Here is a 13,325-nt window from a genome sequence, read left to right on the forward strand (position 1 = left end):
GTATCTTTCTACACTAGGCTTCCTCATTTTGTGCCAGTTGATCTGTCCCTATTTTTTGTGCTATTCTGGATTTTACTACATTTAAATAATTCAAGCTCAGTCTCTGTGAACTGTAAGTGTTTATATCTATATTTGGAATATATTTGATTTTTTAAGAGAATGCATTGTATATATTAATTACTTTCAGCCATAGCATAAAACAAGAGCTTTTGAGCCTGATTTTTGTGCAAGAGTTGCATGATAAATTGAGTACTAAAAACCATCCATCTGTACATCATTTATGCTTAACTGTAACAGCCTCCAAGCCTGACCTTTAAATTATCCACTGATTTATTTAGGTAGTATGTTTTATTCATACGAAGCTGTTAGTTATGGTTCAGAAGTTTTCATTGTGTTTTCTTGATTCTGTTGCAGGAGTATCGCTCTGAAAAATCTTTGGAAGAGCTGAGTAAGCTGGTGCCACCAGAATGTCACTGGTAAGAGGCATTTAAATTTAATGGCTAGTATGACTTCTAAGTATTTAGCCTAGTGTCAGTGGCATTTATCTTAGCTACTGTGTTTAACATTTCCTTAGCACTATTGGATACGTGCACCACTATGCAGATACGCATAAACGAGAGAGCCTCTTCTCTGAGGAGTAAAGGCTAGTGAAGGTATAGGCAAAACGAGTACGAGGTTTCAGAAAGTGTGTTTATTACAATGAACGTTCTTAAAAAGGTCTTTACATAGTAACATAGTAACATAGTAGATGACGGCAGAAAAAGACCTGCACGGTCCATCTAGTCTGTCCAACAAGATAACTCATATGTGCTACTTTTTGTGTATACCCTACTTTGATTTGTACCTGTGCTCTTCAGGGCACTATCCCCGCCTCCCAACCACCAGTCCCATCTCCCACCACTGGCTCTGCCACCCACTCTCGACTAAGCTCCTGAGGATCCATTCCTTCTGCACAGGATTCCTTTATGCTTATCCCACGCATGTTTGAATTCCGTTACCGTTTTCATTTCCGTCACCTCCCGTGGGAGGGCATTCCAAGCATCCATTACTCTCTTCGTGAAAAAATACTTCCTGACATTTTTCTTGAGTCTGCCCCCTTCAATCTCATTTCATGTCCCCTCGTTCTACCGCCTTCGCATCTTTAGGCAGTGTGGGGCTAAACAGATTACTCCACTTCTACTCAGAGTATAGGGCAATTGGGAACAAGAATTCTATTATGATTAGTACTCTGGAACTTATAAAAAAATAATTGTATATTCCCTTATGGATCCAAGTTCACAGCCCTAGTTATACTGAAAAGTAACTGACACAAGGCCCAAATTTTATAAAAATAGGAATAGATTTATTATAGCAGTGCATAAATTATTAGAATAAAGGAGGCAACAGTAGTAGGAGAGTTTGCATATAGGCTAGGTCCTTCGTAGAAAAAAAATGATTTATCCCTATCAAAAAGGGTTTAAAGCAAACCCACACTTTGCCCTAGGCCCAGAATCTAGGGGCTACCTACTTATTACCCAATAGCAGTTCAGAGCTGGTTTATACAACCTGGTGATGAGAGATATAGCAGGATCTTATTTATTTACTAGTATAAAAGGCCCGTTTTGGTAGGCAATGAAACGGGCGCTAGCAAGGTAATCCCTCCCCCTGCAGCGTCCTTCTTGTCTCCCCTGCCCCCCTGCAGCCACCCATCTGGTCTCAGGACCCCCTCCCCACCAGCCCTCCTCTGCCCCTGCAGCTACCCATGTCCAGCGACCCTCCTCTCCCCTGCCCCCCTGCAGCCACCCATGTCCAATGACCCTCCTCTCCTTTCCCCTTGCCTCCCTTGTAGCCACCCATATTTTTTTTTTGTCTATTAGATTGTAAGCTCTTTGAGTAGGGACAGTCTTTCTTCTATGTTTGTGCAGCGCTGCATACGCCTTGTAGCGCTATAGAAATGCTAAATAGTAGTAGTAGTAGTAGTAATGTCCAGCGACCCACCTCTCTCCCCTGCCCCCCCCCTGCAGCCACCCATGTCCAGCGTCCCTTCTGTCTCCCCTGCCCTCCCCTGCAGCCACCCATCTGGTCTCAGGACCCCCTCTCCACCTCCCTCTTCCCTGCCCCCCTCCAGCCACCCTTGTCCAGCGACCCCCCACCCCCCTTGGGAACATCAACCCCCTCGCCACCCACAGCCGCAAATACTAACGCTGTCCGGCCGGTGCTGCGTCTCTTGTTGAGCAGCAGCGGCCGGTACAAAAAGAAAAAAGCCAAAAAAAGATTTTAAACCTGAAACACGGCTCCGTAGACAGCCATCTGGCATTGGCTGTCATCTCTGCAGCCGTTCCTCCTCTCCCCTCTGACGTCGCTGCGCTCTTCCGGGGTCTTCGTGCAGGGGCAGTGACGTGGAGGGGAGAGGAGGAGCAGCTGCAGTGACGACAGCCAATGCCAGATGGCTGTCTACGGACCCGCGTTTCCCTACTCCTCCCCTTGCCTTGGAATCAGCTGTCAGTGACATCACTGACGTCAGTGCATTCTAAACTGCCTAGCAGACCACCTCCTAGGGAGCCACGGTTCCAGGCATATTAGAATGTTGGAGGTGAGAATTATTATATAGGATTTGTTGCATTTATACCCTGCTCTTTCCCGCTTGGTGGCAGGTTCAGTGCGACTTACAAAGTATGGGTTACAAAGTATCACAGATATAAGTACTTGAGGCCTCTCTGGAACTGTTTTTATATTAAATTTTCTGTTTAATTTCATGTTCATTCCCTGTAGCGTGACACTAAACTTTGGAGACTATTAGGGGCGGGATGCTATAGTCTGGTACACCTTGACTTAGAGTCGCCCACCAATGCAACAAGGGAGAACAGTGCATAACTAAGTGACTAAGATATTGCCTGGGGGGGTATGTCTTCCACAACTTTCTGACACTGTGTCGTGGTCTGGCTGATTTCCTGAAAAAGTCAAATCAAACAAAGTGTTCCTGGTGCAAGAATGCAGCACAGTTAACTAGTTCTAACTCTTGCTGTCTGGTATATCGATGACGAGAACACAAATTAAAAGTCTCCACCAGGATTTACAGCCAGTCCCACCTAGTCTCCAATCAGCTAACCAGGAGCACACAAACTCGTCCCCTCCTGACACCTCGAATACTGTGTTCAATTCTGGTCACCACATCTGAAAAAAGACATAGTGGAATTAGAAAAGGTGCAGAGAAGGGTGAAGAAAATGATAAAGGGGATGGGACAACTTCCCTGTGAGGAAAGGCTAAAGCCGCTATGGCTCTTCAGCTTGGAGAAAAGACAGCTGAGGGGAGATATGATAGAGGTCCATATAATAATGAGTAGAATCAAATGGGTAGACATGAAGCATCTGTTTACGCTTTCCAAAAATACTAGGACTTGGGGGCATGCAATGACCTTACTAAGTAGTAAATTTAAAACAAATTGGAGAAAATGTTTCTTCACTCAACGTGTAATTAAACTCTGAAATTCGGTACCAGAGAATGTGGTAAAGGTGGTTAGCTTAGCGAGGTTTAAAAAAAGGTTTGGATAGCTTTCTAAAAGAAAAGTCCATAAGCCATGATTAAGATGGACTTGGGGAAAATTCACTGCTTATTTTTAGAATAAGCAGCATAAAATATTTTGCATTGTTTTGGGATCTTGCCATGTACGATGCAGGCAGGAGCTCTGAAGGGTCCATGTGTGCAGAAGAGTTCCAGCAGTGCAGGAGCAGAGTAGGTGGGTGGCATCTTATGAGCTAGGAAACATGAGAAAATGTTAGCCTGGAGCTGGTGAGGTCACCAGTCTCAATTTCTGGACTGCAGGGTTGCTTCTTATATACCATTTCTGGCTGTCACGCATACTTGAAGACAAGCCAACTCCTCCCAATGTTCTGGACCTTCTGACCTGGAAAATTGTAAAGTCATGTATCAGCAGAACTGCAATTCTTGGAACTGTGCTCCGACCAGTCCAATGACGTAGGCTCCTGTGGCCATCATTTTATGTTCAGGCGCCAAAGTGGCTGGGTTAGTCTAACCTGGGGTGCATGACTGTGCAAGAATGTTTTTCAGGTGATTGCCTTGGGTAAGCAGTTTATAGGCAGTCTCTCACTGTTAATTCAGGACCTTGGTGGAAATCTGGGCACAAGTCTCGCTGTATTGATGATTGATTTAAAGCAGCTGATGCTGAGGTTGTTACCAGCTGTGGTGATGGTCACCTATGCAGGGGTCTTGCCCCTACAGCAGGATTTAAATATGACCAGAGAGTGTATGACATGCCAGTTCAGTGCGTCAAGTGGGACAGTGCAGAATCATGAGTTGACATGTAGAGGAAGAGTAGCTAATTCATTTCCCTTCCTGAGCTTGTCCAATCTCTTGCAATCCAGTTCTTAAAGTGATTGCATCTTGTTAATTGGCTCACATGCTTATGGCTGAATCACATGTGAAGCTTTTTAGACTGACAGAAGAATTGTGTAGTGAAGTTTTTAGTCTCTTTGAGGATTGTATAATTAACCTTGTGCTAAGCAGTGTCACTTTTCAGAAAACTAGAAGCCTCTTGTTCGCAAGATTTTATTATCTCTGTAAAAGCTGCATTTTGCCAATATATAGTCCTGTGGGTCTGTTGAAACAATCCATTCACATTCATTTCCTTTGGGTTTCATTAAGAAAATAAACAAGGCATGTGCATTTCTGGGTTGCTGGTGCATGCTTCCCATGAATCCCAAAAGTGTACAGCCAGGTAACAAGTGCTGTATGGGTTTCCTTGCATTGCATGCTTGTACAATATTAATTAATATTGGTGAGAAAAATGTTGTCCTAATATGTCCCACTTAACTGTTTGTTAACCTTTAGTTTAAGGTGACTTGGGGCCAGATGCACTAAACTTAACGAGCCATTAACGAGCAAGTAGTAAACCCTGGCATGCACTAAAGGCCATTTTCCTATCACGGCAGCAGCTAACGAAAACGGAATGCAGATGATTCAAAGGCTATTATAATGAGATGCACTAACGTTTACCGATTTCCCCTTACTGTTGAGGTCTGCACCTCTCGTTAGGCTGGGGCTGCTGTGAACGGACCCATGGAGACCAGTGGGAAAGCGCCTAACACCCGTGTAAAAAAAATAAAAAAGAACAAGCTGTGTGTCCCAAGTTCTCGTCAGGGACGTCCTTGCCTAACATGGACGTCCTTCAAGAACGTCCCTGCACTTGGCTTTCTTTTTTCCCTTCTGATGCCGCTCCCCCTCCCCCCCTGCATTGAAATGACAGCTTCCTGCAGCCCCGGCCTCCCCGCTATCCGCCACCCCCCGTTGAGGTCGTTGCCGCCGCCGCTCTCCCCTTCCCCCTCCGTCTGCCACCGGACCGGGCCCTCACAGCGCCTCTCACCTCCGTGTGAAGGCGCTGCAGCAGGCAACAGCTGATCACCTCCCTTCGGACTTCCCTCCTTTCCTCCCTGGCCCGCCCTCATCTGACGTAAGTAACTTACGTCAGACGAGGGCGGGCCAGTGAGGAAAGGAGGGAAGTCTGAAGGGAAGCAGTCAGCTGTTGCTTGCTGCAGCGCCTTCACACGTCGGTGAGAGGTGCTGTGAGGGCCCGGCCCGGTGGCAGATGGAGGGGGGGGCGACGGAGCCACGGGGGTGCGGAGGATGGCGGGGAGGCCGGGGCTGCGGGAAGCTGTCATTTCAATGCAAGGGGGAGCGGTGGACGTCCATAAAGTACGTCCATAGGCTCAGCTCGTCTTTTTTTATATATAGTGAAGGACGTCCTTGGCATGCGCAGAGCAGCCAGCATAACGCTTGGCTGCTCTGCACATGCTCAACCAGTTGACTGGCCGACTGTTTAACGATGGAATAGAGAATGCAAGTGAGCTACATTGAGCAGCTCATTTGCATTCCTATTCCTTGATGCATACCCGTTCCTTACCGATTCGCTAAGGGAATCGGTAAGGGAAGGGCTTTAACTTTTTGTTTTAGTGCATCTTGGCCTTGATTCCTAATAACATCAATAAAAGACTGGGAAGTTGGCCATGAAACTTCCCTTGATCATCACTGTGTTCAAAGGCACATAATTAATCATCTCCATTGAGAAATGTATTGCACTAATCAAGTTACATTAAATTACAAATCCTCTTAGTGTGCGGATGTTATAACCAGGTGTGCGGATGTTATAATGCCGTTGTATCGCTCCATGGTGCGACCGCACCTGGAGTATTGTGTTCAGTACTGGTCTCCGTATCTCAAAAAAGATATAGTAGAATTGGAAAAGGTACAGCGAAGGGCGACGAAAATGATAGTGGGGATGGGACGACTTTCCTATGAAGAGAGGCTGAGAAGGCTAGGGCTTTTCAGCTTGGAGAAGAGACGGCTGAGGGGAGATATGATAGAAGTGTATAAAATAATGAGTGGAATGGATCGGGTGGATGTGAAGCGACTGTTCACGCTATCCAAAAATACTAGGACTAGAGGGCATGAGTTGAAGCTACAGTGTGGTAAATTTAAAACGAATCGGAGAAAATTTTTCTTCACCCAACGTGTAGTTAGACTCTGGAATTCGTTGCCGGAGAACGTGGTACGGGCGGTTAGCTTGACGGAGTTTAAAAAGGGGTTAGATAGATTCCTAAAGGACAAGTCCATAGACCGCTATTAAATGAACTTGGAAAAATTCCGCATTTTTAGTATGGCACTACTTATGTACTTATGTACTTATGTCTTGTATTTGAACTTATCTCTTCCCAGACCAAGAAGGGGTTGAATCTGCAGTAGAATTAGTGGGCAAATAGGGAAGGTTGAGATCTGCGTTACTTAGCTGATGGTAACTGTTGTCTGCTCAGGTATAGCTCTTGGAAGGAAGAACTACATTTTTTTCTTTTGGTGATTGTCTGTAGAGGAGGAGGGAGCAGGAGAAGTGATGGGAGGATGTTTTCATGTAGGTATAGGATGGAATTCAAGATGCACTTTTGTCCAGGCACAAATTGGATCGTGCCAACACACATACAGTCACACATCAACAATGCCCTTTCTGATCCAAGGAATTGTGGTTGTATGCAAATGTGAGCAGATTCAGTGTCTCTTCTCCCCCTGCCCCCTCACACTTTCAGAAATGAGGGACTGTTCCAGATATATTATAATTTTGAAATTAAAAGTTTATTTTTAATTGTACTTTAAGGCTCAGTGAAAGGCTTCTTTTCTTTTGATTATTGTAGTTCTTTTGAGGTATCCCAAATCATTGTCTAGAACGCTTGTTTTTGTTAAGCTGAATGAATAACTGTTTTTATTTCAACCTGTTTCTTTGGCTACTACATTTTTGGTGTGATCAAAGGGGAAAAAAAGTCCTTCCTTTTCTGTTTTTGTACCTTACTGTTTCTAATTTGGTTAATAATTTCTAAACCACAGAACCAACCAACTTATGTGCATTTGTGAATGTTGTGTTTTCCCACAGTGTGAGGGAGGGAAGGTTGGAGCATACCCTTGCTCGTGACCTGGTACCAGGCGACACTGTCTGTCTGTCCATGGGAGACAGGGTGCCTGCTGATCTTCGCCTGTTTGAGGTAAGTTTTTTGGGCTTCATTCGCTAATGGAGGTGGGAATGTCATCTTGTGCTTGAGTTGTGGGGGGGGGGGGGGGGGAGGGGGGTTGAGGGAGTTAGTGGAGCCAAGTAAGTACAGTGTTGAACATTTAGCTGCTTACAGATAACATCTCAGTTCAGGATGAGATATGAATAAATTAATTTCCTTTCTTTCCCAAATCGAGAACAATTTTAAAATATTTAAAATTGGGAGAAGGCTTTCTTTTTAAAAATGTGTGCTGATCTAGTGTCTGAAGCGACAGAACTATGAACCATAGTTACTGCAATTAAATGTGCTGTTTAACTACATGAAAATTTATGTTGGTATTCAGTAATCTGTACTGTGGTGTAGTGAATCCTGTACTAAATTTACTTTTGTGTTCCTGCAGCCAGGAATATTGTGCATTCCTCACTACAGTTTCTGAGTTAGCGGGCCCTCCTAGGCAGCTACCAGAGGTCTCCCCATAGGTAGTGGTGGAGGAGGGTAATCTCCATATACTCCTTCCTTAATGGCTCCCATCCTCAAAATGACAACTTCAGGTATCTTGCCTTAGTCTTGTAGCGCTACCGTTAGGGGGTCAGGCTGCTAAAAAAGGGGCAGAGGTTGACATTTTGAGGCCATGAGCCACCAGGGTGGGAGACTTCTGGTAGGTGTCTCGGGGATGCGGAGGTTCTTTGGACAGAGTCTTCTTTTTTTCTTTTTTTTGGGGGGGGGGGGGGGGGTTGCTTTTGAGTGCACTGGCCTCTTTGCTTTTCCCTTGGGGAAAAGATAATGATACTTCTTGGGAGGTTTTCATAACCTGTTTTCATTTTGCATAATGAGTTGCTTTGCATAGATTTACATGCTTTGCATTGCATTATTAGTTGACATGCATTGCAGTAAAAAAACAATCTTGTATTAATGGCTAATAACACACAACACCAGTTAACACTCATTATTTGGTAAATAATGTGCATTATTACATTAATGCACCTTAGTAAATCTGACCGTGTGCAGCTGGACATGAAACGTAAACTCAAGTCTTTTGTTATGTATGGAGATGGCATTCCCAGTCTGAGAGATGGAGGGAAGAAATCTGCCTCAGTTGCTTATAAAATAACATCAATTTTTTGGTAGCAGCTGATAGCTCTGGTTTGTGAAGGATCTGGCCACTTAACTAAAGAGCTTTTTATGGGCTTTCTAATTGTACACAAATATAAATAAATAGTTTAAAGCTATTAATACAGTTTAATTTTAATTCTCCGAGGACAAGCAGGCTGCTTGTTTTCACATATGGGTGACGTCTGACAGCAGCCCCAGGAACGGAATCTTCCTAGCAGTCCCTTTTTTTTTCCATGGTCAGAATGGCAGTTTTTTCGCTGCTCTGCACCCCAGAAAGAGCCCTCACAGCTTTGTTTTCGCTGTTCGTCCCTTTGTTTGCTCTTCGGGATTTTTTCCTTTTGTTTTATTTAAAGAAAAAAAAAAGTTTTCCTTTACCGCTTAGTGCCTCTAAGTTTCCTTTCGCTTTCGTTCGCGGCCTTTTTGGCCGCCCGTACGGGGTTTTTTCCCTGGTTTTGGTGCCTTTTTTCGGCATCATTGCGAGTTTTAATTTCGCCGACGCGATTTTTCCGCTCATGTCCTCGAAGCCTGCCAGCGGCTTCAAGAAGTGCACGCGGTGCAACCTGACGATCTCACTGATCCGCACGTTTCGGGTCTTCAGTGTCTGGGGGCTGGTCATCGTCCCAATGCCTGCACTTTGTGTCTTCAACTCAAAAAGAGGACCCAGGCGGCGAGATTGGCTCAGTGGAACCTGCTGTTCGGAGCCCCGTCTGGTTCTTCGACGTCGGTAGCGGTACCGAGGTCATCGACGGCGGTATCGATGTCAGCATCGGAGAGTGCATCGATGTCGGGAGCGCAGGTTATGGATGTGCATAGGGCTCCCCATGCTGGTAGCAGTGAGCCATCGAGTGGGTCTCCACCTGCCTCGAGGGCTCCTGCGGTTCAGAGCCATCGGGACCGTCCTCTTTCGGACCCGTCCCCGAGGAGGCGTGTGGATTCCACGTCCTCGTCGGTACCGGGGTCTTCTGGTGACGTGCTTCGAGCGAAGGCGAAGAAGCATCGCCATTGGTCACCTTCCCGCCACGGTACCAAGAGCTCCGGGGCACCGAAGGATTCGGCGCCCACTAAGCATCGACGCCAAGAGGACCGCTGCTCCTCCATCCAGGCGGTGTCAATGCGCTTCTCCCCAGGCAGGTTCTGGCATCGTCTCCTGCACCGGCCTCTCAGCTTCTCTAGATAGATGCTCTTGACGAGCGCCTCCGAGCCATCCTTCCTGGGATCATGGAAGGGCTGCTGCGATCATCAGCTTCGGTACCGGGGGTGGATGCGGCTGCTGGCTCCCCACCCGTGGTGAGGTCTCCGATGCAGGTGCCACTTGCGGTAATGGCTTTGCCTTTTTCGCTGCCACGTGCGGTGTCTGCTTCGGCGACCACCTGAGTTGACTCTCCGGCGTCGTCGATGGAGGGAGCTTCATCGCCACCGGTGCGGGAGTCTTCTTCTCAACCCCGCCATCGAGGACGTAGTGCCTCGGCGTCGAGACGGGCTTGGATTCGGACTGCAGTCAGGGAGCTGGTGTCCGATACCGAGGGGGAGGACTCATGGGAAGCAGAGGAAGACCCCAGATATTTCTCTGATGAGGAGTCTTGTGGTCTTCCCTCTGATCCCACTCCACCACCAGAGAGGAAGCTTTCTCCTCCTGAGAGCTTGTCCCTCTTTTGTACGGGAAATGTCTACGGCCATTCCCTTCCCAGTGGTTACTGAGGATGAGCCCGAGGCTGAGATGTTCGAGGTCCTGGACTATCCTTCGCCACCTAAGGACTCGTCCACTGTTCCTCTGCATAATGTCCTTAAACAGCCATTGCTGACAAACTGGGCGAAACGGTTATCTAATCTCCATGTTCCCAAAAAGATTGAGTCCCAGTATAGGATCCATGGGGACCCAGAGTTGATGAAGACCCAGTTGCCTCATGACTCTGGCATTGTGGATTCTGCTCTCAAGAAAGCCAGGAGTTCTCGGGATTACGCCTCGGCGCCCCTGGGGCGCAAGTCGAGAACCCTAGACTCTTTTGGGAGGAAGGCCTATCATTCTGCTATCCTCGTGTCCAAGATTTTATGTTTATATATTTTGTGAACATTTTTTAAACCATTTCATCAAACTCGAAACAAGTCACAGACATCTTCACTGGAGTTGTCCTCTGAAGAGAGTTACAAATGATATTACACATTTGTAAATTTCTTGCTTAACATATCTAGGAAAGCAAAATAAAATAACATACCTAAAATGCGAGGCGGGCCACTTTGAGACCAATTTTATATGGCTAAATAACTTGTGCATTGACTACTTGAAAATTGTCTTCCAATGCAGCTAAAAGTCAGTGTTTGTATTTTTAACTGCATTTAGGTGATGTGTTCCCATGGATGTGTTTTGTAGGGTTATAAAATAGCATGCATAGATAGTATTTTCCAAACAAAACCTACCTGAAGAAAGAGGTACAAGTGTCCATGGGTGTTTTATACCTATGACAAGTTTCAGTGTGAAAAAAAAAAAGATGCCTTTCCTTTTGGAAGTTGATGCCAAGTGTGTGGGTAAAATCTACCCAGGGATTTTGCCTCGGTGGTGACAATTTTAAAGATCTTCCCGTAATCTCTACTAGCTGCTGCTGCTGGCCTTGTGCAGTATTTCAAATATCTATCATGTGTAGTGTGTAGGTTTAAGATATGGTTTAGAAAATCTTATGCAGCTCAGATAAATACTATAAGCTTGTAACTAAATTGCATTGTTTTTGCTTTCATCTGAAAGGCTGCGGGTCTTTCTGTTGATGAATCCAGTCTGACAGGCGAGACCACACCGTGCTCCAAGTCTACAGCTCCTCAACCAGCTGCCACCAATGGCGATCTCACCTCCAGGAGTAACATAGCTTTCATGGGAACACTGGTTAGGTGTGGAAAAGCCAAGGTAGGTTTTTGAAATCAAAACTTTTTTGGACATTATTTAAACTGGGTACAATCATACCAGGAGGAAAGAACTGGAACTTATCGCTTTCATTTCTGTTCTAAATGTACGCATTCAGTTTTAGGAGGGTAGTGTTATAACAGGGCACATACTTTGGTGCATATTTTATAAAGACAGCATAGGTACTTATGTGCGTTAATAAAGTTAGCTGCTTGAACCAGCCACAGTATTGTGCAGCAGATTCATCTGTTATGAAGATGGTACAAATATTCTAAACTAGTAAAAAAAGGCCCGTTTCTGTCAGAACCCTTATCCACACTCTTATCACCTCTCATCTTGATTATTGTAACCTACTTCTCACCGGCCTCCCTCTTAGCCATCTCTCTCCTCTTCAATCAATCCAAAACTCTGCTGCGCGACTCATTTTCTGCCAAAGTCGCTATGCCCACATTAGCCCTCTCCTTAAGTCACTTCACTGGCGCCCTATCCATTTCCGTATTCAGTTCAAACTTCTCCTATTGACCTATAAGTGCATTCACTCTGCCGCTCCCCAGTACCTCTCCACTCTTGTCTCCCCCTACATCCCCCCTCGAATACTCCGTTCTGTAGATAAATCTCTCTTTTATCTGTCTCTTTCTCCTCTACTGCTAATTCAAGACTCCATTCCTTTTATCTCGCTGCACCTCGCGCCTGGAATAGACTTCCCGAGCCTGTACGTCTAGCTCCGTCTTTGGCCAAACTCAAAACCCACCTCTTTACCACTGCTTTTGACTCCTAACTTACTTGCCCTGTCCTTTATCCTCACCTCTTTATTCCATTACCCTTAATTGTTCTGTCTGTGTACTGTCTTATCTAGATTGTAAGCTCTTTGAGCAGGGATTGTCTTTGTGTATGGTGTACAGCGCTGCGTATGCCTTGTAGCGCTATAGAAATGATAAATAGTAGTAGTAGTAGAAATGAAACGGGTGCTAGCAAGGTTTTCCTCGGAGTGTATGTTTGAGAGAGAGAGAGAGTGTGTGTGAGAGATGGAGAGTGTGATAGAGAGTGTGTCAGAGAGAGTGTATGAGAGACAGAGTGAGTTTGCGTCCCCTCCCCCCTCCCTTTATGGTCTGAGACCCCCTTCCACCCCCACCTCTCTGGTCTCAGGACCCCCTCACCCCCTCTCTCCAGCCACCCATGTCCAGCGACCCTCCTCTCCCCTGCCCCCCCCTCCAGCCACCCAGGCTGACGTCACTCACAGCTGATTCCCAGGCAGGGAGAGGAGTAGGGAAACACGTGGAGCAAGTGGCAGGGAGCGGCGCATCAAACAACGACCCTCCTCTCCCCCTGCCCCCCCTGCAGCCACCCATGTCCAGCGACCCTCCTCTCCCCTGCCCTCCCTGCAGCCACCCATGTCCAACGACCCTCCTCTCCCCCTGCCCCCCTGCAGCCACCCATGTCCAGCGACCCTGCTGTCTCACCTGCTCCTCCTTCATCCACCCAGGTTGTGTAAACAATTCTTTGGGGCAGGCAGGAAAGATCCCCGGTCCTGCCTGCCCGCTGCCGGATTGCTGTTCAAAATGGCCGTTGTGACTTGCAATGGCAGACTCGCGAGACCTGCTGAAGTCTTGGAGGCCGCCCTTGTAAGTATCGGCGGCCATTTTGAACAGCAATCTGGCAGCGGGGGAGTGTCAGCACCAGTGCCAGCAGCGGGCAGGCAGGACCGGGGATCTTTCCTGCCTGCCCCAAAGAATTGTTTACACAACCTGGGTGGATGAAGGAGGGGCAGGTGAGAGAGCAGGGTCGTTGGACATGG

General features: G+C 46.6%; 1 protein-coding gene across 7 annotated transcripts in view; it reads left to right on the top strand.

Moving 5' to 3' along the window:
• The window catches only part of ATP2C1 (ATPase secretory pathway Ca2+ transporting 1), a 291,909-nt gene that overhangs the window by 96,374 nt on the left and 182,210 nt on the right, over positions 1-13,325 (top strand). For all 7 annotated transcript variants that reach the window (XM_030206388.1, XM_030206411.1, XM_030206380.1 and 4 more), the window contains 3 exons: positions 415-476; positions 7,413-7,521; positions 11,378-11,533. In XM_030206388.1, the coding sequence (XP_030062248.1) occupies positions 415-476; positions 7,413-7,521; positions 11,378-11,533 (327 nt within the window). The remainder of the gene's footprint in view (positions 1-414; positions 477-7,412; positions 7,522-11,377; positions 11,534-13,325) is intronic.

This window comes from Microcaecilia unicolor, chromosome 1 (assembly GCF_901765095.1).
Source record: "Microcaecilia unicolor chromosome 1, aMicUni1.1, whole genome shotgun sequence".
Classification (NCBI taxonomy): domain Eukaryota; kingdom Metazoa; phylum Chordata; class Amphibia; order Gymnophiona; family Siphonopidae; genus Microcaecilia; species Microcaecilia unicolor.